General features: G+C 50.6%; 1 protein-coding gene across 3 annotated transcripts in view; it reads left to right on the top strand.

Annotated features, from left to right (window-relative positions):
* Window positions 1-25,909, top strand: part of HPSE2 (heparanase 2 (inactive)) — a 119,809-nt gene that overhangs the window by 88,170 nt on the left and 5,730 nt on the right. For all 3 annotated transcript variants that reach the window (XM_064144618.1, XM_064144619.1, XM_064144617.1), the window contains 4 exons: window positions 2,246-2,293; window positions 12,501-12,594; window positions 15,108-15,214; window positions 16,214-16,328. In XM_064144618.1, coding sequence (XP_064000688.1) covers window positions 2,246-2,293; window positions 12,501-12,594; window positions 15,108-15,214; window positions 16,214-16,328 — 364 coding nt within the window. The remainder of the gene's footprint in view (window positions 1-2,245; window positions 2,294-12,500; window positions 12,595-15,107; window positions 15,215-16,213; window positions 16,329-25,909) is intronic.

Genomic DNA, 25,909 nt, shown 5'->3' with positions numbered 1-25,909 from the left:
CCCTCTGCTTGCACTGCGGCTGGTCCAGCTGGTCTCTTCAGCTTGCTAAGCCGGGGAGGAACCATTCCCAAACCACCACCCTGGCACTGGTCTCTCTGCCTAACGCTCAAGAGAGATGTAAAAGCATTTCTGAAAGACAAGCCTGGGAGCTGAAGCTTGCAGCACTGCTCTGCAGCAGTCAGGGATGCATCAGTGCTGTGGGGGTTTGCAGCGTGTTGTTGTTTTTCCATTTCTAATTGTATCTCTTCCCTCTCTGTCTGCAGAGATTTATTACTGCTGCCTTTGCCAGTGTCCTCTTATGCTTCACAGGGTCCAGCTGCCCTTTTGTCCTGGTCTATAATTGACCATCATCATTAATTTAAAGTCAGAATAATTGTTTCCAAGCTATATTTAGCCTGAAGCTTGCTGCTTTTGTTTCAGACCTGATTAGATGCTCGTGTGCCAGAAAGCTTGCTGCACATCCCTGCCGCGAGAACTAGTCTGATCAGAGGTCTCATTAATCCTCACAACCTTCCCTTTCCTTCCCCACCCTTGGTATGGAGCTGTCCTGGAGGAGCTTGCAGGACCAAGCACCACTGATTCCTGGGTTTTATCACAGAATTACAGAATTGTCAGGGCTGGAAGGGACCTCAAGGATCACCCAGTTCCAACCCTCCTGCTATGAGCATGGACACCTCACACTAGATCAGGTTGTTCAGAGCCCCATCCAGCCTGGCCTTAAAAACTTCCAGAGAAGGGGCTTCCAGTACCTCCCTGGGCAATCTGTTTCAATGTCTCACCACCTTCATGGTGAAGAACTTCTTCCTAACATCCAGTCTGAATCTACTCACTTCTAGTTTTGCTCCATTCCCCCAGTCCTATTGCTACTCAGTATCCTAAAAAGTCCCTCATCACAAGCTTTTTTGTAGGCCCCCTTCAGATACTGAAAGGCCACAATAAAGTCTCCTTGGAGCCTTCTCCTCTCCAGACCGAACAGCCCCAGCTCTCTCAGTCTGTCTGTTTTGGGTGGGGTCAGGCAGCTGTGTGATTCCTCTTGTGTCCCTGAGCCGCAGACAGTACTGATGCTGATCAATTCTTTTCTCATCCCATTCACGTGCTTATGCCAATGTGTCCTGTCATATGCAGGCATTATCACTTCCAAAATGCATCAGCTCCATAGCACACATCACACTACTGTGTGCCTGTCCAGCTGATGTCTGCCTTTATGTGTCTTCATGTCTGTGCCTCTAAGCATAAGAATAACTGCTTGGGCTTTCTTGTGAGAGCCATGGTTTTCCAAGGGGAGGTTGGATTGATGGACCAGGTAGGGACCATCTTGGATGGCAGCAAGCCTCTTCTAGAGGTTGCTGCTCTGATGGTTGCAGATGGTCCCCAAGGTGAGAAATGGCTTTAATTTTGGCATTGGCAGTGTAAGCAGATACAGAGCAGATCAGCCTCAAGTCTGTTTCAAGTAGGAGCTGTATTTTCTGTAAGATAGTTGGGCCACAGGCAATCAGGAAACCAATACAGATGAGTGTGTATGTATGTATGTGCGTGTATATACATATTCCCTGTAATCTTGTGCATGGAAGTGCTGTGGTTAGTCATAGGAATGGGAGAAAAACAAACAGTGCATCCAGATCAGCATCCCATCAGCTTGCTAGGAGCCAGTGCCAAAGAAACAGCATCAAATAAAATAGGGAAGCACATAGCAGTACTTTTGCAGCCTTTCCTCCCATCCTCCAATGTTCAGGGGCTTCCTGAGTTGGAGGTGGTGTCTTTGCATCTAATAGCTTTGTTGATTTTTAGTTCCACATTCTTCCCCTTTTCCAATTCTTGCTTGAATCTGGGCAAGGGGCTCCTCACTTAAATACTCGTTGAAGTGTCTCCTTTCAGGATGCACATTTAAACCTTTTTCTTTAAGCACTGTTGGGAGTTGCTGCAGTCACACAACTAAGTACATCACACCCCAAGATCATCTTCTCGTCATGCCGTTGTGCTCTGAAAGCTCTCCCTACCTGCTCTAAAATGATGCTCAGAGCTCTGCTGCCAGTTGAGTTTTAGCTCCATTATTCTCAGATGTGCTTGCTACAAGCATTTCTATTAAACATAATTCTTTCCATTTAAAGATACACCAGTTTCATTAGAGTCTGTGAGTGTGATGACTGCCTTTGGTATCCTGTGATGGAGAATGGAGATGGGTTGTTTTAGGACTTCCCTTGTGACAGCACTGGGCTTATGTGGTTTCTTCCTCTGTTTCTTATAGGTTCATGAAAGTGGCTGGCAGCACTGTGGATGCCGTTACCTGGCAACAGTAGGTATTCATCTTTCCTTCCACTTTCTAACACTAATTGCAGTGATCAGATAATGCTGGAAGCAGAGCTGATGCACTGTCTGGATATGAAAGGGAACAGATTGTGACAGCCATCTCTGCCTTCCTGCTGCATTTAAACAGGTTAAAGAGTCCCTGGCCCTCCTTCTGTAGCCTCTGGAGCAAATACAGGAGAGGATGCATTAACCTTTATCACTGTGGCTCAGACAACGGTTAAACCACCACCGTCTGCATCCCTGGCCTGACTGATTGCTTCGAAGCTGCTCTGCTGAGTCCTTGAGCCAGCAGCTCGAGTGTTGGCCAGTGGGGATGACAGCAAAGCAAATGCCACATGTGGCAGATGTACGGGACAATATGAAAGCCCTGCTCCTTTCTCTTCAATGACTATCTTCCCATGACTGCTGGCCAGAAGCTAAACTGGTTTGGCTCAGAGGAAAGGAGGTAGTTTAGTCCAGTGCCCTAGTCCTTGCTCCATTTTGTGAGGGTCTCATATGCCCATAGACACGCCACAGTCCTATGCTGCAGATAGAGCCCCTGGAGCAGATGTCAATGGTTAGGGAATGAACATCCAAGAATCAGCCCCAGCTGGGGTGCCAAAGGGATGCTGATACCTGTTTTTCCTCCTGTTACCTACACGTGCTGCAGTTTGGAAGGGCAAAGCAAGCTCTGAGCTGTAGCACTGAGTGTGACAAGCACCAAATGGAGGGAAAGGTTTTATTTGAGGGAAAATGCCTAAACATCTTTTTCTTCCTGTTTTTTTCCAACTCCCCATCAGGCTGGGGCTGTCTGCAGTGGGATTGCAAATGCCAATGCAAAAGCAATGCAGTGTGCAAGCACAGCAACGACCACCAAAATTAATAGAAAGTGATTTTGTGGGGCAGGCAGGACTCTCTCCTGCCACAGAAAGGACACATTTCAGGTATAGGCATGGAGCAGAAACCATGATAAGACCCTCTTGTTCCCAGAAGACGTGAATTTGCTCTGACACTGAGTTAACTCATGCTGTGCACCGGCCTTGAGCACAGGAGCCAGCGTCTCGGAGCTAAGGTGAGCTTGTAGATGCTGCCCACGGGGCTTGTTCCCTAAACTGGTGCTCCACAGCGACCCTCTGTGGGGTACTCGGATTGCTCTGGTGAAGTGTAGAAGCGTAGTTTGTAAAGCCAATCTCGAGCGGGTTTTGAAACATGAGGTTTTGTTGGAAGTGTCCCGACAGTCTCTGGTGCTGTGTTAGCCTTCGAGCCTCCTACAGAAGCAGCTGTTGGCATCTTAGAGTGGTTTATAGCACCAGGCATGACCCGTATTCAGCAAGTCCTGCTCCTCAGGGAGTCTCCTGTCTGTGCTGCAGTGTTGCTCGTTTGGATGTTTGGCTGCTGGCGGTTCCCTACCAGGCAGCAGCAGCAGCAGCAGCTTACTGCAAGGAAAGCAGTGGGGTAGCAGAGCATTTGGAGTGGGGTTTGTGTTATTTACAGGCTCATGCTGCGCAGTGATGATCTATGTCTCAGCTGGGAGTTTGCTTTTCATGATTACACAATGTGCTGATCACCTTTACTTAGTCCAGGAATTTGCTTTCTGCAGTGGAGCCTAGTCACTGTGCCAAGCCCTTGGATTAGTTGAAGGGATAAACTTCCAGGCTTCAGATGTGGAGTTTAATCCTGGTGTGCAAGGAATCTGCCCACACAGCTGCTTTAAAACCTTTCCTTGCAACATCGATGCAAAGTGCTTGGGGGCTGTGGTGCTGAGTGGCCATGCCAGAGCAGTGACCTGGGAGCAGGAGGGCTGGTGCAGCTCCCCATGACTGTTGGCAGATTTGAGAGACTGCTTGCGGACCCATTTCTGATGCAGTGTGGGAGTCACTTCTACCCCAGCCTTGTTTGGCAGCTCTGGGTATTGCACCTGTATGTGTTTGCACAACTGGTTTAGCAGTGGACTTGGCAATGCTGGGTCAATGATTGGACTGAGTGATCTTAAAGATCTTTTCCAACATAAATTGTTCTATGCTTCTATGACTGGCAGTGGCCACAGCTCTGAGCTGGGCTTCTGTACTGTTTATGAATAAATGTCAAAACAGTGTCTCATCCCTCTGCTCCAAACAGCAAAACAAACCAAAACAAGTTCTTTTGTATCCAAGAAGAAAATTATTAGCAGGAAACTAATCTGCTGTCTAGCTTCAAGTACGAATATGTCTGTTCCAAACACTAACAATCTCCTGGGATGTTGGTTATAAATTTGTCAAATCTGTTACTCCTTTGAAAAGGCTGCACTCGGTCCAGGAAGGGAATTGAGAAGGGAATGCGTTGCAAGGATCCCTACCCTCTGTGTGAAAATCGACTATGGCTGAAATATGTCTGACAGAAAAGTGACACCAGGTGGAAACAGGCATCCTGGCCTGCCTTCCTGAGTATGGTTTCACTTACATATGTAACTCAGCACGTGTGCCTCCCTCTTCAGAAGTGATGTGTTGCTGGAGAGGGATGTGTGAATGGCTTGATAATGCTCAGGGAATTTCCACTAAAGGAGGGTGTGGCAGGTGGAACTGACCGTGGCTCCCAGAGTTTTGGCATTTCCCTGATGGTTTAGTTTGTTGCGTTTGGTTCTGAGTAAATGCTCTGCTGTTGGCCGCCTCAGCCTTTGAGCACAGGTTCTCACTGCGCTGAAACCTTCCCGCAGACATCTCTTTGCTCGGCACTGCCACCCTCACACATGGTGAAGATTCATTGTCCACTTAAACCTGCAGTTGTGCCCAGTTCCATCCATAGAGGTGCGCTCTCTGGGCTGGTTTTCCATCCAAGCTCCTGTACACAACTCCAAATTTGGCATCTATTTAATGGGCAAATCCTTATGCAATGCTGCCTCTGACACACAAATCCCTATTACTTATGGGGAAAGTAAATGTTTGCATCTTCAAAGCCAGTGGACATCAATTCCTGTGGGTTCTTGGAGAATGCCATGTTATCCTTCAAGATGGAAAAATCACTTGCCAGATATAGCAAATCAAAGAGCCTAGGCACGTGGGCATATGTGAGATGCTGCTTAGAATGCTTTTACTGGGCTTGGTTTGAGTGTCATCTTTTCCAGCTGGGACATGTTGAGTGTGCAAGTGGAGATGCTCACGAGACAGTCACAGGGGTTAGATTTCCCAAAGCTGCTGAGGGAGAGTTGCCCACCAGGTGTGGACACACCTTGATGTATATGCCAGGGGTACATATTTGAGCTCACAGGAGCCTACTGCACATGCTTGGAGTGTGGAGTCTTCAGAAGTTGTGCCTGGAGAAGGAGACTGCACCAGCAGAAGTCTTCTCTACAGCACAAGTCTTACACGGAGTGGCAGAGAGAACTGGGGTTGTTTAGTCTGGAGAAAGGGAGATCCAGGAAGAATTTATTACTCTTGGCAACTACCTGACAGGTTGTAGTGAGGTTGGGGTCAGTCTATTCTGCCAAGTAACGAGCAATAAGATAAGAGGAAGCTGCCTGAAGCACTGCTAGGGAAGGTTTAGGTTGGACCTGAGGAAAAATTTCTTCCCAGAAAGGTTGTGAAGCCTTGGAATAGGCTGCCCAAGGCAGTCATGGAGTCACTGTCACAGGAGGGATTTAAAAGATGTGTAGCTGTGGTGCCTGGGGATATGGTTTAGTGGTGACCTGGCAGTGCTGAGTTGATAATCTTTTATGTCTTATCCAACCAAAATGATTCCGTGATTCTGTGAAGGAGTCATTGGCTCATCTCCGTCTGGCCAGAACATAGCTTTGCCCACTAGCTTGTCATCCTCTACACTGTCTGATGGACGGCACAGTTCCTGGCAGTGCCACAGCCTTGGCCAACTGCACGGGTCCAGGTGGCGCCAGGGCATGGATGAGGAGATGGCATGGTCCTGAGATGGCTCCCTCTAGTGGGACAGACGCAGACACCTTGTCTGGAGGCAGTGAAGGGCATGGCTGCGAGCTGTGCCTTTAAGGGTCATAGAGCAGCCCACAGTCCTTCTTCTTACCATATTTATGAGTTGACTAGAGGTGGGCAGCATCTCCCGCCTGTGCCCACAGGTGACATCCCACCTTTCCTCTCCAGGAGGAGCAGCGGGGCTGCCCTGTGTCTTGCCCTGCAGCTGCGGGCTCTGCTCTCAACTCGGGAAGATGCTCAGGGATTGGGACCACCTCTGCTGGCAGAGGTGTCTCAGTTTCACGGTGGTAGGGTGTCACGCTAACGGCAGGGATCTGCCCTGCTCGGCATCCCTGGCGGGTGGGTCCCCTAATTCCTAGCAGACTCTCCCTGTAGCAGCAGACAACAAAGTAGATCCGGAAATTCCTGAGCTTTGGGAAGTGGGCTTTAATGTAATTAACTGCAACAGAAGAAGAGGTCAGATAATAGGGGCAAAGGTTTTTCTTTAAAATGAAAGAGGAGGTAAATGAAACCAGCTGCCCAGGAGCCAGTGCACTACCTTCATTAAACATGGGACAGCGATTACAGTCCTGTGCAGCAAATGGTGGATCTCTGCAGAAAACCATTTTCAAGGCAGCACAAGACCTGGAGGTGACAGAATAGACATGTGTAGCCATCATCAGGTTCACCCAGTGCCCTAGTGCCTGGAACCATCCTCTCCTGTGAGGCTGTGTGCATCCTAGCCTTTCACCCTCCCCAAAAACAAGGGCATTTTGATTGGCAGCTCTGCTCAGCTCTGCTTCAGTACTGTTCCCAACTCTTGTCCTTGTGTCTTCAGGCTCATACTACAGTTCCAGCTAGAGATGGGGGTCAGGAATTGGGGTGGTGCATTTCCCGGCACGGACACAAATCCCTACCCAGCCTTTGGCTGAGTCCTTCCCCTGTACCATGCTCTGGTTTGGCTGTCTCCAGAGTGATACAGTCACCCTTCCTTTTGCAAAGTGCACCTCATCCTGGGGTTTTTAAAAGGCATATTTAAAAGGGGGGTTTAGATATGGGGTGATGTAAATGGAACGGAGAGAACTGGCCTCAGCTTTGTATAGCATAACAGGGCACCCAAAGTGCCTGTACGTGGCCTTTGCCCTGAGGCTTTTCACAGAATCACAGAATCAACCAGGTTGGAAGAGACCTCCAAGATCATCCAGTCCAACCTAGCACCCAGCCCTATCCAAGCAACATTTTTGTGTTTCCCAGACTAATGCAGACTAAAATACTGAAAACTAATCAGGGAAATAGATGTGCCAGAAACTCACTGATTCCTCTCTCAGAGCCCTCAGATGACATTTCCATTCCCTCCTGTAAAGCACCAACCAGCCCAGCCTAGAATCATCTGGACCTGGTTTTGTCTTTGGTACAGAGGTGGCAAAGAGGCCTCATACCCACAATAAAGGGTGGTAGTTTAAGCCCTGCTAATACTGTCTGGTCCCACAGCTTCAGCAGCTGCACTGTGCTCCCTAGGGCTCCCTTTTGTCTCATCCAGGATTTAGTTGCTAGATTCCTTTTTTACTTGGCTGGCTCTTCTCATGTTCCTGCAGACTGTCTGTCTACAGAGGTAACAGCATCAACCTGGGGGACACAATGGGTCAGATCTGCATGTAATTGTCCATATCTCTTCTTTTCTGTATTACAAGAAGTGGCAAAGTCCATGGCCATGGTGGGCATGCAGGTATCTCCTAGACTTTGGACCAACTCTGGTGCTGTATAATAGAGCCCACTGGAAGATCTGCCAGCCTGTGGTGGAGACAAATAGCTTGTCTGTGAGCTACATGTCCTCTACCTCTGCAGAGCTGTGGCTGCCAGAGACCCTTGCCTGCACTGGAGAGGGTCCATCCATTTGTCTTCTTTTACACTCAGACTTTTTTGGTACTGGGAGAGAAGGATATGGATGCCACAGCCCCTAGGGCTGGTTCAACCTAGCTGCCTATGCACCATCCTGCTGCCTGGGGGCTACTTGTCAGCGCTGGAGCTCTTTGCAGCTTTGCTGGCTTTTTTAGAGGTTGGAGAGTTGTGACTTCAGGATGTTGGGTTTTTTTTTTAAGTCAAGTGCACTGAGTCATTGTAAATATCAGCAAAGCTGCAGCCTTTGCTCCTGGGAATAATCCATGCCTAATGAGCAATTCTGCTTTAAAGGCCTGTCAGTTCTTTGCATTTTGTGGATTTCTGTGCTGCCTTTATGAATGGTTAAAGTTCTCAAAAGGCTAATGATGAAGCCTACAGCTGGAAAGTGCTCATTCACTCCTGTGCAGCCTGTTACCAAAAACCTGCCAGCAAGGACCTCAATGCCTCCCTCTTCCTTGCAAGCCTTGTGCAACTGGTGCCATTTCCCTTCTTTCTTAGTCTGGGGAAACTGGACCTGTTGGTGTCTAAGAATTTCCCAGGCAGATCTGCAAGAGATCTTTGTCTATCTTAGAGAAAATTGCAATTGTCTTCATTCTTAAATACCCAAAGCTGAGGTGCTCCCCTTCTTGTTTCTCCTGGAGACATGCTAACAGTAAGATTTCCTGGTACCAAAACAGGTTTATTTTTGCATTTCTTCCCTCTACCTGTCTCTGTTGTCTGGGCTGTTAAGGAAGGTGTCAAAAATATGGCTGGGTCATTTCTCTTCCCCACAGGGTCTTGACTGTGGTCAACACAGCAGCACCTTCATGCTGCTCCTCCTGTGGTCCACTGGAAGATAGAGCCTCCTCAGAGGCTGCTTCTGGAGAGATACAGTGGAGCTGTAGTTCAGAAGCACACCTTATACATGAACGGGATGAGAAGGAGCTGCAAGCCTGCCTTTGCTCTCTGAGGGCTTTATTCTGGGCTCTAGGACTGTACTGGCTCACACAGACAAACTGAACCCCACAGAAAGCCTGCTGCATTGTGTAGGCCATACACAGGCTGAGGTTCTCTCTAATTCCATCTTTTCCAAATCAACTCAACTTTGTTTTTATGGCCTCTCACCCAGTTTTTGGCCCAGGTGTTGGGTTTTTGGTCCATGGCAGTCTGAAGAAATCTTTTCTGTTCACTTCTTAAGTGCTTTGCTAAAATTCAAACATCTGCCATCCCCAGAGTCCATTGCTTTGTAATTTTGTCTTTAAAAGTAATCTCTGCAAGCCCCACCACTGCCTGCTGCTCCCAGATCTGCTCTCCTCCCAGCAGACAGCAGTTTGGTAGTGTACAAGTGATCAAAATGGTTTTGAACACTTCTTAAGTCCTTCTTGGAGGTAATCTCTGTCCCTAGCTCTTTCCAGTGAGGACATAAAGAAACACCTCTTGCTTCCTTCTCCAAGTTGCACAACATTGGAATGAAATTTGGGGGTGACTGGCATGATCCCATGCTTTACTGGGGACACAGATGGGACCACATGCTGGGCAGAAAGCTGATACACAAGGTTCTTTTTGTTTCATGTCCCTTATGCATTTCTGTTCTAAGACAGTTAGTGCTGGTGTTGTTCCCCCTTCACTGCAGTCCTGCACAGCTCCAGGTGCATTTACTCTCTTACTGGCATAATGAATTGGAGCAGTTAGGCATAAAAATCCTTTCTGAGCACTCGTGTGTGTGGCATGTGTGCTGAGTGCTCTGGCTGAGGCTGAGTTAGCCCATGGCATCCTTTGAGGATGCTCCTGCCTTCCAGCCACTATGGCCACTAAATCTGCTCTGTGGTGTAGATGAGATTGCATGTTATGCAGCCCTGGAAAGGTGAGTCCACTTTTCTACAGACCCCAAGTCTTCAGCCCATTATGTATCACAGCTCCCATGGTTGCACTGTAAAGAGGCAGAAGGGTCTGGGTAACTGGTGGATGCTGAGTGGACCCGATTCCAGTGAGGGATGGGAGGCAATGGTTGAGCCCTGACAGCCCCAGTAAGATGAGTTAGGATCTTCTCTCCACACTATTGAGATTCACCAGACTGGTTCAGATGGCTTGGAAGTAAGATGAAGTTCTATTTGCAGCAAAGCACAATTCACAAGCATATAGACACAATACATCACAGCATCATAGTAACAAGGACTTACAATTATATACAAATTAGAAATAATACAGAAATCCAAACTCCCAGACAAGGAAAGCTGCCCAGAAGGGGCTCAAAGCTACCTTCTCTTTCTCCCTCTACTTTCCTGGACAGACATATAAAACAAGAAGCAAAGCTTATGTTGTTATGTGTTAGCTAAGATTAGTGGAGAGATATTAGAGTGGAGTGAAGAGGAAGCAAATAGATCCAGATTCCCAGGCCAGAGTGGGACAAATTGTTGATGTTTTGGCTTTTTATCCCTCCCAGCAAACCAATGATGTAGAATTCATCATTATTTCATTTTCACAACCAGTGATCTAATTTCTCTCATTAAAATATTCCAGTAAGCCTCAAACCAGCACACCCAGCCAGAGCTGCTGTAATTCCTGTGCACATCTGTACCCCCAGCACAGCTCCAGCAGGGCTTGCTGTGTCGAGTGGCTGATGTGTGCTGCACATTTAGGAGGAGGAGGTTCAGGAAGTTTCTCTTGGAAAATCTATTTATTAACCAAAGGGCTGTCCCAGAGGTATGCCAGTGCATGCTGTAGCAGATGTCCTGGTGTCCCAGCAAGGCTGAGGGGAGCCTCTGAGGCATGTGCAAGAACTGCCACTGCTCCTTGCATGGAGAGAGAGGTAACAGCCCCAGACATTTCCTCAGGAGGAGCCAGTTGGAATTACCTCTAGCCACAGGGTATTTTCACTCTGAGACAGACTGCATCACCTTAGTCCTAGAGCCAGGAGATGGTACTGAGGCACTTCAGAGCCTTCCTCCCACACTTACAGACAGATGATTCGCATCATGATTAGCTGCACTATAGATGTGTTTTATATAAGCAAGCACATGGAGAGCAGGAATCAGGCCTCTGCATGAGAAACACTCTCTGGCATTCCCAGGGCAGAAGGGATTTCTGTGAGAGCAGGACTTCCCCTGCTGGTAATGGCTACAGCTTTTCTTGAGTGGGGGATTCAGCTGTGGATTTTGCTGGAAGATCAAGCAAGAAATGTGCAAGTGCTGCAGAGGTGGTGTGATCAGGATTCACTCTGGTGCACAGACCCTCAGCCCATGTACCATGTGGCTGTCTCAGAAACACCGTTAAAGCTTAGCCTGGAGAGTTGTTACTGCATCAGGACATCCACGAGCAATTCTGTTGCTCACACCAGAAGAGGTTCTATACAATTTCCCCTCCCAAGCAATTCTGTTGCTCACACCAGAAGAGGTTCTCTACAGTTTCCCCTCCCAAGCAATTCTGTTGCTCACACCAGAAGAGGTTCTATACAATTTCCTCTCCCAAGCAATTCTGTTGCTCACACCAGAAGAGGTTCTATACAGTTTCCCCTCCCAAGCAATTCTGTTGCTCACACCAGAAGAGGTTCTATACAGTTTCCCCTCCCAAGCAATTCTGTTGCTCACACCAGAAGAGGTTCTATACAGTTTCCCCTCCCAAGCAATTCTGTTGCTCACACCAGAAGAGGTTCTATACAGTTCCTCTCCAGACCCACCATTGAATGGAGAGTTGGGCAGACTGATAGTTATTCCTACACCTAGCAGCTTGAGCAGCCTGTCTCCTGGGTCATTAATGCAGCAATTTACAGTGTATCTCCAAGAATATTTGTTGCTTGAGACCTTTCTCCTTCATGGTGTCTGTGTAGTGACCTCCTGTGGCTAAGGGCCCTTTTTTTTCCAACCATTAGATCTGCCTCTTCCCTTTTGCCATCCTGCATGAGCTGTCTTTCTGGTAGCAATGACACTGAGCCCTGGACTGTATTTTGAAAGCAGTGTGTCCCTGAGTGGACAAGCTGGAAGAGCAGAAGATCTCCCAAGATCTCTCCCTACAGTCACGAAACCCAGGTGCTGCTGTCACAGGTGTCACGTCAGAGAGCCTGTGTCTGTAGGGTTTCCATGAGATCAGTGCAGAGGGTGCTGCAAAGCCTTGCTGGGTTGGTGGTTTTAGCCCAGCCTGTGGTATTCCACTTCCAGCATGTCACCAGCAGTAGTTAAGGATGTGCAAAGCTCCCCATGGTTTCTGCAGTGCAGGATGCTCAGTGTTCAGGGTGCATCCACCTCATGCCCTCTTTTAGGGACTGGGATAATCTGCCAGACACAGAGATGGTCAGAAGGCCAGGGGAGGGCAGCAGGTAAGCAGGGACACGCCAGAACAAAGGAGTAAGCTTCTTGGTATGGGGCAGCAGTGGGACAGGAGGACGTGGGTGAGGGCAAGGCTACGCTCAGGTATCTGATTCGTGTTGTCTTATTTCCTTTGCAGCTACTACATTGACGGAAGAGTGGCCAAAGTGACAGACTTCCTGAAAACACGCCTGCTAGACACGCTCTCTGACCAGATCAGGAAAGTCCAGAAGGTGTGTGAGCACAGAGGCTCGGCGAGGGGCACCCTGCCCACGCTGCCTGCCCACGCTGCCTGCCCCTGGCACAGCTCCCGGCCGGGGCGCTGGCCTCAGAAGCAGTGTGCTCCCGGGCAGCTAGCCCTGGGCAGGGACAGAGGGTGGCTGTGCTTCTAGTCTTCGTGCAGAGCATGGGAGGAAAGGCCAGGCAGCGTGACACCTGGCCCCGGGGCGGGATGTGTGGTGGTTTGGGGAGGCTGCAGCATGGTGTGGACTGCACAGGTGTGTGGGGACGTGGGCCGAATTGTGGGGGGGGGGGCAGCCTTCCTGAAGCAGCCAACTGGCTTGGCTCTCCCATCTGCCTGTGCCTGAAGGGAGCAGCACTTAACGTGAATGTTCTTTGAAACCTGCTCACAAGGACGAGGAGTTGGGGGAGCAGCTAGGTGGTACCAAACTATCCCGAGCACGGCTGGTGCTGTGCCTGCTTAGAAGCAGGCTCCTTCTGCAATATCTTGTCCCACTTACAGCACCTAAAAATACTGCTTGCAAAGTTGTGCCAGCTGCATTTCCAGGGTGATTTTTCACTAGTGGAGAATGATGATCACCATGGACAGTTTTTTTTCCCCCAGTGATGATGGTTTGACTGTGTTACAAAACCCAGCTGCTGCTGGTGTGTGGTGTCGGAGCCCCTGGCTCTGCCTGGCTAGCTCAACCTGCAGCAAGCCCTCCTCTTCCCACTGGTTGGGAGATCCATCTCTCATCTCTAGCAATTGGATAGAGTATGGGAGCCTCACAGGATTCCCATACTTTGGCTGATACTCGGGCCAGGGCTGTGACCAGCCTGCTCAGCTGTCAGTCCTGGAAGAAATAAGGAACACCTAAGAAGCAGGGACAGCTTTAGGAACTGGAGGAGATGTCCATCTGTCTGTCTTGTCTAGGTTTTTATGCCATACCAGTCACTACAATGTCTTACTGTTGTAATTCCTGCAGGGAGAAACCATAGGATGAGTACACAACTCAAAGAGGCCCCAGGAAAGGGGATGCAAGGGTCTTCACAGCAAAATTGAAGGAGGGAAGCTACTTGCTCAGTCCTCTGGCACAAAATGGGTATCTTCCATGCATGCAGACAATCCTCCTGCTGTGGGGAGGCGTGGTGGGGTGGCCAATGGAGTCAGTCCAAGGGCAAGCAAGAGGCATTGGCCAGCTCTGCTCCTGCTGGGAGTACAGTACCGCACCAAAAGCAGCAGCATGTCCCACCCCTGCTGCAGGTCAGGAACCTGCTGGGAAGGGAGCAGGATGCTATCCATCCCCAGGCCAGAGGCAGCAAGGAGCTGCCCTCTGTGTGTGTTTGGAGAGCCACAGGGTAGGATTTGGTCTGCACAGGGCAGGGCCTGGGAAGGACTGTTCCAGGAATGCCAGTGTGGCTGAGCAAAAGCACAGCACTGGGTGCTAATAGCCTCCAGCTTGGCTTTGAGTCCATGCATCCTGTTGGGGCTGATTAGAGCAGCTGGGCTTGTCCACTTCCCTGTTTTATTGCTTCCTCTCCGACGGGGGGAAGGTGGCGGGCTTAGATAATTACAGGCAGGATGCCAACACCTCTGGGGCTTCAGTCAGGGATGTCGACTCTCACAGGCTGTGAGTGGGAGGCAGACCAGAGCTGGCGTATTTAACATCTTTGAGGGATCCCAGTCCGTCCAGCACATTCCAGTGCTCCTCACTAATGGGGCAGGATCCATCAGGCTGTGTGGAGCACTCCTTGGGCCGCTGGGTTTGCAGACATCTGGTCGTGGGAGCTAGTTGCCTGGCCTGGAGAAGTGGGATTGCAGGAGAGAGGACGGAGTGTTTTGTGGTGTTGGAGGTTGCTCATGCTGGGAGAGGTCAGCTCTGGCCATCCAAGCCCTATTGTCCTACCTGGCATCTCACAGGTGTTTGTGTTGCCAACTGGAACCTTGTGAGGGGTGGGCCAGCATATTCAGACCTGCATATGCCGCCTGTACCAGGGCCCCCTTGGGTGGCAAAGCAGCCCCTGCTCGGACATGTGGTTGATATCTTCCCACACCTGGGAGCATCTGCTGCTTTCTTCTTGGGTGCCCACCATTTCTCATGTGGCTCCAGCAGGTATCTCAGCACTTCCATGCCATGGCACAGGTGGGGCTTGGGTGTTGCCTGTGATTGGCAGCCACCTTCCATGGGGACATGGAAGCTGAGGTGACATAGTAAGGCAGCCTGCAGGATGGATGCATGGGGAGACCATGGGGAAAAAGCAGGGTCTGGGTTTGGGAGCATGAGAGCACCATAAGATGGGTAGAGGACATGTGGCAGTGAGGAGAGAGTGAGGAATACTCTTCTGCCACCCAGCCATGCTGAAGACACTGAGTCACCATGCTAGAGTCAGACAAGCCCTGACTGTCCAGCAGCACCATGACTAAAGGTCTCTGTGAGACTTCTTGGCACAATGCAGGAGCTGTTTGCCTTGGCTTTACGCTGGAGGTTTGTGAAAGTCATTTTGGTTGCTTTCATCTCTTGCACAGGTAGTGAACACATACACACCAGGGAAGAAGATCTGGCTGGAAGGTGTCGGTGCGACCTCGGCTGGAGGCATGAACAACCTCTCCGATTCCTATGCGGCCGGGTTCCTGTGAGTTATGCCAGCTCACCAGCACCAGGGCACTGCCATCCCTATGAGCTTTGCAAGCTTAGGTGCTGCAAAGCTTCCGCAGCTGGAAGAGAGCCTGCTTGGTACCCAGAGACCCCACCTGTACCTGCTCCGTACTGCCCAGCAACCTGGGCACCACTGTTTTCTCCATAGCATTCCTATTACCCCTCCTCAGCACTGTTTTCCTGTAGGTGACCCAGACTCTGGCGTAGCCAGGGAAGCATAATAAGGTGGGAACCACATGGGATCATGCACTTGGAACCCATGGTGTGCCCACAGGACATGGGTGTGGAATGGAGGTGTCATCTGAGCATGACAGCTCTGAGACCCTAGGGCTTTTTGGTTCAGGCTGCAGCCACATGTTCTTGCATGTGTTTGCCCTGGGGCACCTGCCTAGGGAAGTGCTTGGCAGGGCTTTGCTGTGGAAACCATTTCTTTCATTTAAAGCCACAGCCACCCCTGGCTCCTGGGGTGTGTCTGCTGACACAGCCCCATGGCACAGACATTCTGCTGCAAAGCCCCAGCTCAGATCCTCGGAGCCAGATGGACTTCCCTCATACTCTGTGGGGTGGCACAGAGACGTGCCCAGGGTATCAGGGCTGTGACAGGTTGTGGGGGTTGAAGACCTTGCTTGTGGGAGGTGTGAGGAGGTAGGCCAGTGCAAAGGTCTGATCTCAGACTCTGGGCACAGGACTGTGCTGCTGGGTTGCATGCAGGGGCTTAGATGTGGTGTTGGGACATGCAAGCTGGGCATAGCTGGGGCAGAGGGCTGAAGTGGGAGGAGAGGCGTGTAAGTTTGCCAGGACAGGGGTAGTAGGAGCTGGTTGGTAGCCAGCTCACAGAACCATTTGAAGGCTACAGTTCAGGTGCTGGGAGCAGACACCAGGCTGAGTACATGAGAGCAATGCCATGTGCTGGAGCATGGCTGTGCCCCTAGAGCCAGGTCTAGTGGTGGCCTGACTCTGCTCCCTCCATCCCCAGGTGGCTGAACACACTGGGCTTGCTGGCCAGCCAGGGCATCGATGTGGTGGTGCGGCACTCCTTTCTTGACCATGGCCACAACCACCTGGTGGACCAGAACTTCAACCCATTGCCGGTAGGTCTGCCCAGGGGCATTGTGCTGGTGCTGGTTTCTCCCCACTCATTTAGCAGGACAGTTCTTTCCTTGTAGCCCATCTGAATTCTGCTTGAAATTTAATTTTTCCAGATCTATTTTTCATGATGTTAATAGGAGATATTAGCTGACATCAAACACAGCATGTTGGAGGGAGGTGGGAGATGGGTATCTCTGTAGCTGAAAACTTCATCTAGTGCCCAGCATCAGTAGCATAGGAGGGAGCTTGGCATGGCCAGGGGCTGCCAGCATGGAGTGCGGAGTCAGAAGGAGGGAGGGGTGTGGCAGGACCACCATACACAGCACAGAGTGGGCAGCCAGATTCCTAGTGATGAGCCAGGCTGGAGCACCAGCACCTGAGTTCAAATCTCTAGAAAATGAAGGGCATTTCAAGGACATTCCTGGCTCCACAGGGAACAGAAGTCCTTACCAGTGCCTCACAGCATCCCTTGCTCTTCAAAAATGCCAGGCTAGGGGGGAACTCCCAGCACATACATGGTGCTGATAAAGACCCCTTGTTAAAAGTAGCAGGTTTCTTTTTCCTGGGAGGAGTGAGTGACTGCCGTCATGCACACAAAGAGCCTGGCAGAGCAGCTGGGCACTTCACATCTACCCTGGAAGGGATTTATGAGTCTTTGACCAGCAGTCGTGCCAGCAGGCTGGGAATATGTGCTGGAGAGGTGTGCAGCCCTGACACAGCAAACCTGCAGTGAGTGGCTGCCGGTGGGCAGAGGCTGAGGGAGCTATGTCTGCCTCGGCTCTACCTACTCAGCCGATGAAAGCAGCATCCTCGTGGGAGCATCTCAGTGATGGGGGAGGATGCAGGCAGTGCTCGTGACATGAGGATTGTGTTAACCTCCCCAGCATGGCCTGGTGGGTGTCTCCAGGGACAGAACCAGTGAGCAGGAGAGCATAGTCCACAGCCCGTGCTTCTCCAAGTATCTCCTGGAGTAACCTGTGCTGCTCCTGCATGCAACCCTCCAGCAAATGTACCTGCCAGCTCTGGGAGCCTGGGCTGGAGGGCTTTGAACTTTCTTTGATATGAATCTGAGCCTGGGGCAAACACTGGATTAATTTCTTCTGAAGAGCAAATTCCCCTGGCCAAACCACATTCCTGCCCTTCCTCAGAGCCCCCACATACTGCTCTTGGCTGGAAGAGTGCAGGCCAGCTTCTGCCCGCCGGGGCACATAGGGGCAGTGGGTGGCCCACGGCCAGCTTCCCCAGCACAGCAATGGAGGCCCTTTAAATGGATTTTGCTGCTGTTTTAAAGACGCCTCTCAGTAAGTTCGATGGCACCTCCCTGGTGGCGCTTTCCTCACTCCCACGTGCTTCAGCACCGACCCCACAAATTCCATCATGCTCCTGCACGAACTCCAGTGAGTGCTTCCCTAACCCCTTTTACTCCACTCCCGTGGTACACAAGAGCCACGATCAGGTGCAATCTGACAAGTTCAAAAGCCGCAAAACACCCAGCTGCAGATCCCAGCAAGAGCGCCCTGTGACCTGCTGTGCGGGGCAGCGGCCGCCCTGTTCCCGTGGGAGCTATCAGGGAGATGAAAGCCGCTGGCTGTACCTGCGCAGCGCCGCGGCGCTGTGAAATACAATCCGCTCATTAGCCGCCACGACAGAGAGGTTTCCGCACGCCGGCTGGCCGTGAGGCAGCTGCCTGCTGAGAGAAGGGCCCCACCGCCGCAGCATCCATCGTGGCTCGCCTGGCAGCTCCTCAGAGAGCCGGGGCTAGGCTCTCCGTAGCAGCCTTTACACCTCCTCCTCCTCCTCTGCCGCTGCTTGTCAGATAAGGGGACCGCATGTTTGAGATTGCTGAACTGAAGCTGAGCCTTTTAGAGATGTTTTCTGAGGTGCCAAGTAGCTGTGGGGCAGGTTTAGACTGGACATTAGGAAAATGCTTTTTCATGGAAGGAGTGGTCAGGCATTGTAATGGGCTGCCCAGGTGTGATGGTTTGGGGGTTACCCCTCCCTCCACACTTTTGAATTTGCCCCAGCTAACTCAGACGGACCCTGGGAATATAGATGAAGCAATTTATTTACAGCTAGCAGAATTTACAAGCAGCTATTTACAATATATACAGTTATATACAATTATATACAGAAATATACAAAGGATAAACCATACAAAAGCACAACTCCCCTCCCAGAAACCTGAGTCCCCAGGAGGGGCTCTCAAACCACCCCAACACCTCCCCCAGTCCCTCTCAACCTTACCCCAGTTCTCAGGAAGAAGAGAGGTGCAGCCAGGAGGTTAGAGAGCAAGGTTAGTAGGAGCAAGGTTAATGAGATGTGACCAGGTCTGAAGGCAAAGGCAGAAGAGAAGACAAAAATGGAGAAAGTTTACTTCTTCTTCCCAGAGCTCTCAGCGTAACTGTGAGAGAAGTTGACATCAATTGTTTTCATTTCACTGCCCGTTATCTAGTTCTTGTACCAAAACATTCCAGCTTGCTTCTAACTAGCACACCAGGTTGATGGTTGAATCACCAACCCTGGGTGCGTTTAAAGGTCGTGTGGACGTGGTGCTTGGGGATAATGGTTTAGGAGTGAACCTTGTGGAGTGGGGTTTTTGGTTGGACTTGGTGATCCTGAGGGTCTTTTCCAACCTGATTGTTTCTGTGATTCTGTATGGTCCAGGGAGGGTTTCCTGCAAATACAGCCCTCCATCCCTGTGCTACAAAGCTTCCTATACAAGCCCAAGTAATCTGCAGTCTGAAACTATATGAGCACTGTGCTGCTGTCACACAAGCCCTTCTCCCTGTCCTTCAGCTGGGCCTCTCCAATGCTGCTCATCTTGCTTGTGTGAGTACTGCCTCTCTACTGCATAATACAGCTGATGGCATAAGAAAGCTCTTAAAATGTAGTGTGGCTGCCATGTCAGGAGACTGGGGGATGCAAATGAGGGAGGCTGCTTGGTGGGCACCTCCGTGGGAGTCTCAGCTTCTAAATCACTATGTTTCCTTCTACCTCTCCCTCGGGACAGCAGTGCTGGGGGGAAGGACCAGACAAATCACTGCACCGCTTGCTGTATATCGGAGGGATAGTCACTGTCATGGCCATCCTGTGCACTAGTGCCCTCACTAGTGCCAACATGACTGCTCTCTGGGCCTGGGTGCTGGACAGCATACCCAAGCAGCCTCTAGTGGGACTTGTTCTGTGTTTGTCTTGAAAATAAGCTTGTAAACTCGGACCATTGCAGTGGGAAATGCAAGAGTACCTGAGAGTAGCTGCTTGCAGGCACGGCTGCAGTAAATCCTTGAAAGCAGAGGTTTAAGTTGGTTTGTCCCTGGCTTTGCACAGTGGTGGCTTCTTGGTCTCCAAAAATGATCTCAGGTGACAGCAGTGTGGCCCGGCAGCACTGCAGCTTCACAATGAAATTAGTGAGGTGGTCGTGTTTCTGCTGGGCTTTCCACACAAAGCTGGTTCACAAGCTATGAAGCATCTTGTGGTTTCTAGGATATCTTGCAAAGGAGCACACAGCCTTTGTGCCTCCATACAGGTCCTCCACCCATGAAGGAGTAGCTCTGAGTGCCTGTCCTAACTGCCAGAATTGCCATCTACCTTCTCCTCAAACGTGATGCCGTCAAAATCCCACGCAAGGGATGTGTGCTGCTGGTGGGGAAGGTGAGGCCATCTCTCTGAGCCTCCTTCCAGGTACAGGCCTAAGGAAATGGGTTTTGCTGAAGAAACTGGGAGATGTGAGGTTCCCTGGTCTTAGCACAGATGTAATCATGCTGGGAAACAGAAATGCTCCGTCTGACCTTAATGCAGCTGAGCTCAAGTGTTTTAATGCCTTGTTATTTTTGAGATAACTTTTTCATGTATGGTTGGAGTGCTTTTTCTTCCTGAGTGACTGGAGCAGCCAGCTGTATAATAGTGAGGGCTTCTGCTTAAGAAACTCCTCAGATAAAGCCTCTCACCGGTATGTCAGGCTGCCTGCTTGCACTAAAATCCATCTGTACACACGTGTGAGAGGCAGGAGCAGAGGAAAGAAGGGTAGAAGCAGCACTGATATTCACCCTTCACAGGGCAGTGCCTTTCAAATGCTGCTCTGGCATTTAGTAGCTCTAGGCTCATTTCAGCACACAGCGTACATACTCCATCTCTCTTCCCTTAATATCTTTCTGAAATAGTCCAGAGGGATGCAATACATTTATTTCATTGGAGACACCCTCAGGTAGGTGTGAGCTTTTATCTTCAATTCGTAAGAGCATGTTAAAGATCTTTCTGAGTGCTCTTCAGGAGGCACTAGCCTCTTTTTTTTTATCCATCCTTGGTAATGATTTCTACTTCCTTAATGCACAGTGCTGTGAGGTTATACTTATGCATGGGGAAAAGGGGCGTATTTCTAGGCAGAGCTTGAGGAACACAAGCCCCATGGAAAAGCCAAAGCTGAAATCCAAACTTCCATATCCTGATAGCTGTGGTTCTCTTGGACATTCTCCTAAAGACTGCGTACAGTGAGCTGCTGGGTTCTTCTGGTGTAGATAGGTGCTAAAACTTCCATTCTGTGTATGAGTTTCACACACAGTGTAAGAAAGGCCCAGAGGGATCACAGGGTGAAGTGACAGCCAGGGCTGCCTGCTCAGCTGTGGTAGTAGAAGACAATATGATATTGCCTGTGGATTGATGGTGTCCTTGAGAAAGCATCGCAGCAGTGCGAAGGTCTGTGCCTGATGGTGCTGTGGTTGGATGCTTGGATGCTGCAGGTGATTTTTCATCTCCTTTGCTTAAACTAAAAGCACTGAGGAATCTGATGGGAAAGTTACTGCCTGCCCTGGAGGAGGGAGGCCTCTGGACTCAAACTGGGTCTGTCCTGAGTGCTTTCCCAATGGGACATAGGCTGGGCTCCTGGTCTCTGGATACACAGAGGCAAGGAGTCCTCTGGCAAGGTGCTGTGCTGGATGCCAGGATCAGGAGCAGGTCCTGTAGCCATGCTCCTGCCTGCCACACATATGTGCTCCCCAGTGCTGTGATTAGCTGAGCTGTCTTGGCCAGAGGTGCTGCTGATTGCAGCTGGAGGTCCCAGGCATCTCCCGGGACAAGGCCTCTCCACCCCTGTGCTGCATGGGAGGGGACCTTTCCCAGGCCAAGGCAGCAGGGGCCAGGTCTTTGCCCAGCTGCTCCCAGCCCCAAGTCTGTGTTCATTTACCCAGTGGCTGCCCAGAGTCAAAAGAGTCAAAGAGGAGACCTAGCATCCATAGGAATGTGTATGGATCTTTCCTGCAAGTGCTTGCTCTCACCCTCAGGCCCAGCCAGCTGGCTACAGGGCTGGGGGAATTCAGTCCCACTGCTATGCCAGCCCATCTGCACACCCAGCACTGAGTCACCATGCTGCACACATGCAGCTGGACGAGCTGACATGGGTAGCTGTTGCCCCTAGCTGGGACCCTTGGCTTTGGGGTCTGTGTCAAGGAGAGGGTGGCCAGGTTGGGCTGCAATGTGCCATGTGCCATGCAGGCAGAGGCATGGCCCCTATCCCAGAAGTGACGAAGGGTGAGGAGAGGGAGCAGGTCCGACGGAGCTCACACACACATGGAAACTGTTCCTGATGACCATAAATCTGCTGTACAGTGTCTGGCACCTCCATCTGCCACACACACTGAAACACTGGTGCTGGCTGGAGCGGCGCCTGCAGACAGGGAAGGGGTGGGAAAGGCAGGGATGGGCAGGAGCTGTCTATTCAGAATGTTTGCTATGGCTGTGTGAAAGAGGGCTGAAATTCCAGACAGTTCAGGTGTGTGTGAGGGAAAGGCTCTCCCAGGAGATGTCAGACGGAGCAGGGCCCGCTGAAGGGCAGAGTGGAAATGGTGCCCTACAGAAATCTCCTTGCCAGCTTTGGCACAAGAACCTGAAGCAGATCTGAGCAGAGCATCTTTTACTACCTTGTCCTTTCAGCCACAATCATGCCACATCTTGAGGACTGCAGCATCCTCTGTTCTTTTCATCCTCACTGCATTCAACCTTCCGGGAGCTCTAAGTCTGCTCTGAGAGTCGTTTTATCTGCAAACAAGGAGACAGATTTAAAGTGCCTAAACTCTGCTTGCTGTCACAGCGAGTTAAGGGGCCTTTCCCTCTTAGTGCACCATAAAAAGTCTCTGCAATGTGTGTGCCTGGGCTCTCAAACACATCAAAGCCATGCTGCAGTTAGCGGCTCTGGCACCCACCTGCCAAAGCTGTGGGACACGTGCAGACCCAGAGTAGGAATGCTTCTCCTGCACTAGAGACTGGGGCAGAGACACACTCTGCCTGGGACCAGCAGCAGCTTGTACTTGGAAGGATAGACACAGTCACTGCTCTTTTCTCCCAGAGGTACAAGTGCCAGTGGCAGACCTGCCCACCTTGGTGATAGATCCATAGCAGGGCTATGGAAGAGGTAGGACAGTAAGACCTTGCACTGCTGGTTCAAAGTTTGAACTAGATGATCTCAAAGGTCTCTCTTCCAACCAAATGTATTCTGTGACTCTTCCCAGGGTGGGTTGGCACTTGCCAGTGGAGCATTGGGTAGTAGCATTGTGGTGGAAAGTAGCAGAACAGAAAAGAACAATGAAGTTGCATTTGATTACCAAGCCCTCTGATCTAGCAGCTCTGCTCCCTCCTTCTGGCCTCTATCACCTGGACTCTTATCAGGGAGAAGCAATGACAAAAGAGAGGTGTGGCTGTTCCTCAGTCTGCTCGACTGCCCAGGAAGGTGGAGGCTATTGGGTGCAGGCCAGCTAGCAAAGAATAGTGGTAGGCAGGAGCTGCTACCCACTTGTCACTTTCCCAGCGTCCCCCCAGTGCCACAAGTGCCCAGCAGCAATTCCTGTGGCTGCTGCTCTCATAGCAGAATTTCACCTTAATGTCACTGTTTGATCTCTCTCCATGATGGAGAAAAAGAAACAAGAGACCAGAGACTGGAGAGAGGCACTGAGCAAAGGGTGCAGCAGCTTGAAGGCTGGGAAGACATGATGCTCATCAGAAGTTGGTGGCTTGTGGCGCTGGCATAGCTGGGGAAGGCACTGGCCTGCAATGTCCAAAGACAGAGGTTATGGTGCTGCTGGCACTGTTGAATGAGAATGCTGCTCTCCAAGACATTAGCAAGCTATTTGAGAAGGAAACGATCCTTCTGACAGTCCCCCTTGGACTTATTGAAGACCTGCTGTAAAACATGACCTATTTTCCTTTCCCCAGCCACAAGTACATATTCATTCCACACAGCCAGGCAGGAGCCAGCCTTCCATAAGCCCCCATAAGCACATAGGGTGCACAATGCAGCCACAGCAGCAACTGTTCTGCTCTACAGAGCTGCTCCTGCCCCAACTAATGTCCCACTGTCCTCCCTCACTGTGCCTGCTTCTTCTCACTCCTTAGCTGAAAGGCACTGGATCATGGGACTGGTAGTCTCTCATGTCATGCTTCAGCCATAGACCACCTGCTGGCAGAAAAGTCTGCTGGAAAGACATGAAAGCAGAAGGCAAAACAGGAAAGTGATGTGAAATGAGGCTTTCTCAGCCGTTAAAGCCATAAGGAAGAGGATCAGCTTGGTGGGAGTAGTGAGTGCCCAGGCAGAGATGTCAGCAGCTTTGAATGACTCCTGGTGGGCACCTGCAGGGACCAAGCCTAAAATTGGGAAGCATTGGCCAATTCTTTCATCAGCACAGGTGCCTGGATCAGAGTAAAGGTCTTGCCCTGTAGGTCCTCTGTGGACAGAGCAGAAAGGTCACTTTACTGCAGCATCTCCATAGCCCCATCCTCTCCTGCTGACACCACTGGCTCATGGCAGCTCATCTGGAGTCCCCATGTTTGAGTCTAGGAAGAATGTTGAACAGCAACATGAATGGGGCATAGACCTTCTATGGAGTGTCCTCCATGCTGCTCGGGGCACACCTCAAATCCCCCAAGTACAGCAGAAAATATTGTAGGAGACTACTCACTAAGTTCTCAGCTCTTCAGGAGTTCCACACAAGCAAGGTGCACGTGCAAAGTGGCAAACAGCTCATGTCCCTGAGGATGGGTGTGTGTGAGCTCCTGAGGACAGCATCAGGGCCCACTCCCAGAGCTGATCATTCTGACTTCTGCTAATGTTCCCTGTGGGGAGAGGCTCTGCCCCACTCTGCTTATTGAAGGACCTAGCATAGGATTTGGGTGAGAAAGCCTCAAACTCCCACAACCCAAGATGCACATAAAACTCAGGGATAATGTTAAAAGCAGCATTAGCCCAGCCTTGCTGAAGGAACGATCAGCCGTGGCTTGAACAGGATGTAAGAACCTCCACAGGGAGAAAGCTTTGGATGCTGAGGATCTCTTTAATCTAGTGGAAAAAGAAAGAATGAGAACCACTGGTTGGAAGCCGAAGCCAGACAAATTCAAGTTGAAAATAAGGAGTGGGATTGTTAACAGTGCGGATGTTTAACCGCTGGAACAGACTCCCTGGGAAGTGGCAGCTTCTCCGTCCCTCCAAGCCCTCATAACCACAATCACTACTTTTCTGGAAGATGCCTTTGCCAAAAATGAGCCATCAGGCTCAAGAGAGGGATAAAAGAGTAAAGCTCTCCGTCCTGTGATGTACAGGCAGGCAGACCAGCCAGCCCTTACCTCTGTATGTTGCTTGGACTATGGAAAATGCAGATGAAGGTGGAGAAATGGAGCAATCTGTAACAGGCTGTTGAAACCTGAGTGTGCCTAAGGGACAGAAGAAGAGCTCAGGCAGCTTCAGAAGAGGGAAGAAGCAAGAGGAAGAGGAGGAGGGCAGGCAGCAGACAGCTGATGTTGCCGGTGACACAGAGCCATGCCTCAGGGAACTGTGCGTTGTGGGGTCAGCAGTCTGCTCATTTGAAGTTCAGCCGCTTTTGGCAGTTAAAGCCCCCAGGAGGCTGAGTGTCTACAGCTCAATTACTCCATTTTTCTGGTTATGGCACCTCTCAGCACAGAGATGAACAAACTCAGGTGAGTTTTAAAGCTGTTTTGCTGCTTTTAGAAGAGAGTGTAGGGGTAAGCTCCTGCACCCTTTCTGATGGCTCTAGAGACTTGAGGGTCCAGTCAATAGGCATGTCTGAAGGACTGCCTAATTAGCCTAATTAGCTGAAATTTCTAAATGCTCCTGCAATTAATTGAAATGTGGGACCCTCTGAGGTTTCCTTGTCTAGTGGAAAGCTTGTGGGGTCTCCACGGACTCCATGGGGCACAGAAGATGCAGCTGTCCCGAACTTGACACATCAGTTTAAGCACCCTTCCTGCTCATAAATCAGGGGTCGCAGCTAGGAGACCTCCTGAGGCACAGGTTGCCTCTACCTTCAGGTACTCCTTGCTTGCAAGGTTGAGGGCTGCAGTGGCAGCACTGCTTAGTGGTCTGCAAAATAATTAAAGCGAGAAAGCTGTCTTGGCTCCCGAGGGACTAATAGCGGATCAGGTTCCTGTCTGCTGTTCCTCCTCTACCACTACAGCTGTATTGCTGGCTCAGCTTACACAACAGGAACATTCCATGGCTCCAAAATCCAAATCCTTTCTGTGGTTGCACTGGTTGGAGCCATGCATCTCCCTGGGCATTGTGGGGACTTCCTCTGCCGGGATACTG

The sequence above is a fragment of the Pogoniulus pusillus genome, chromosome 6 (assembly GCF_015220805.1).
Source record: "Pogoniulus pusillus isolate bPogPus1 chromosome 6, bPogPus1.pri, whole genome shotgun sequence".
Lineage (NCBI taxonomy): Eukaryota > Metazoa > Chordata > Aves > Piciformes > Lybiidae > Pogoniulus > Pogoniulus pusillus.
The sequence above is the reverse complement of the archived record's forward strand: the minus strand, read 5'-3'. Positions and strand labels throughout refer to the sequence as shown.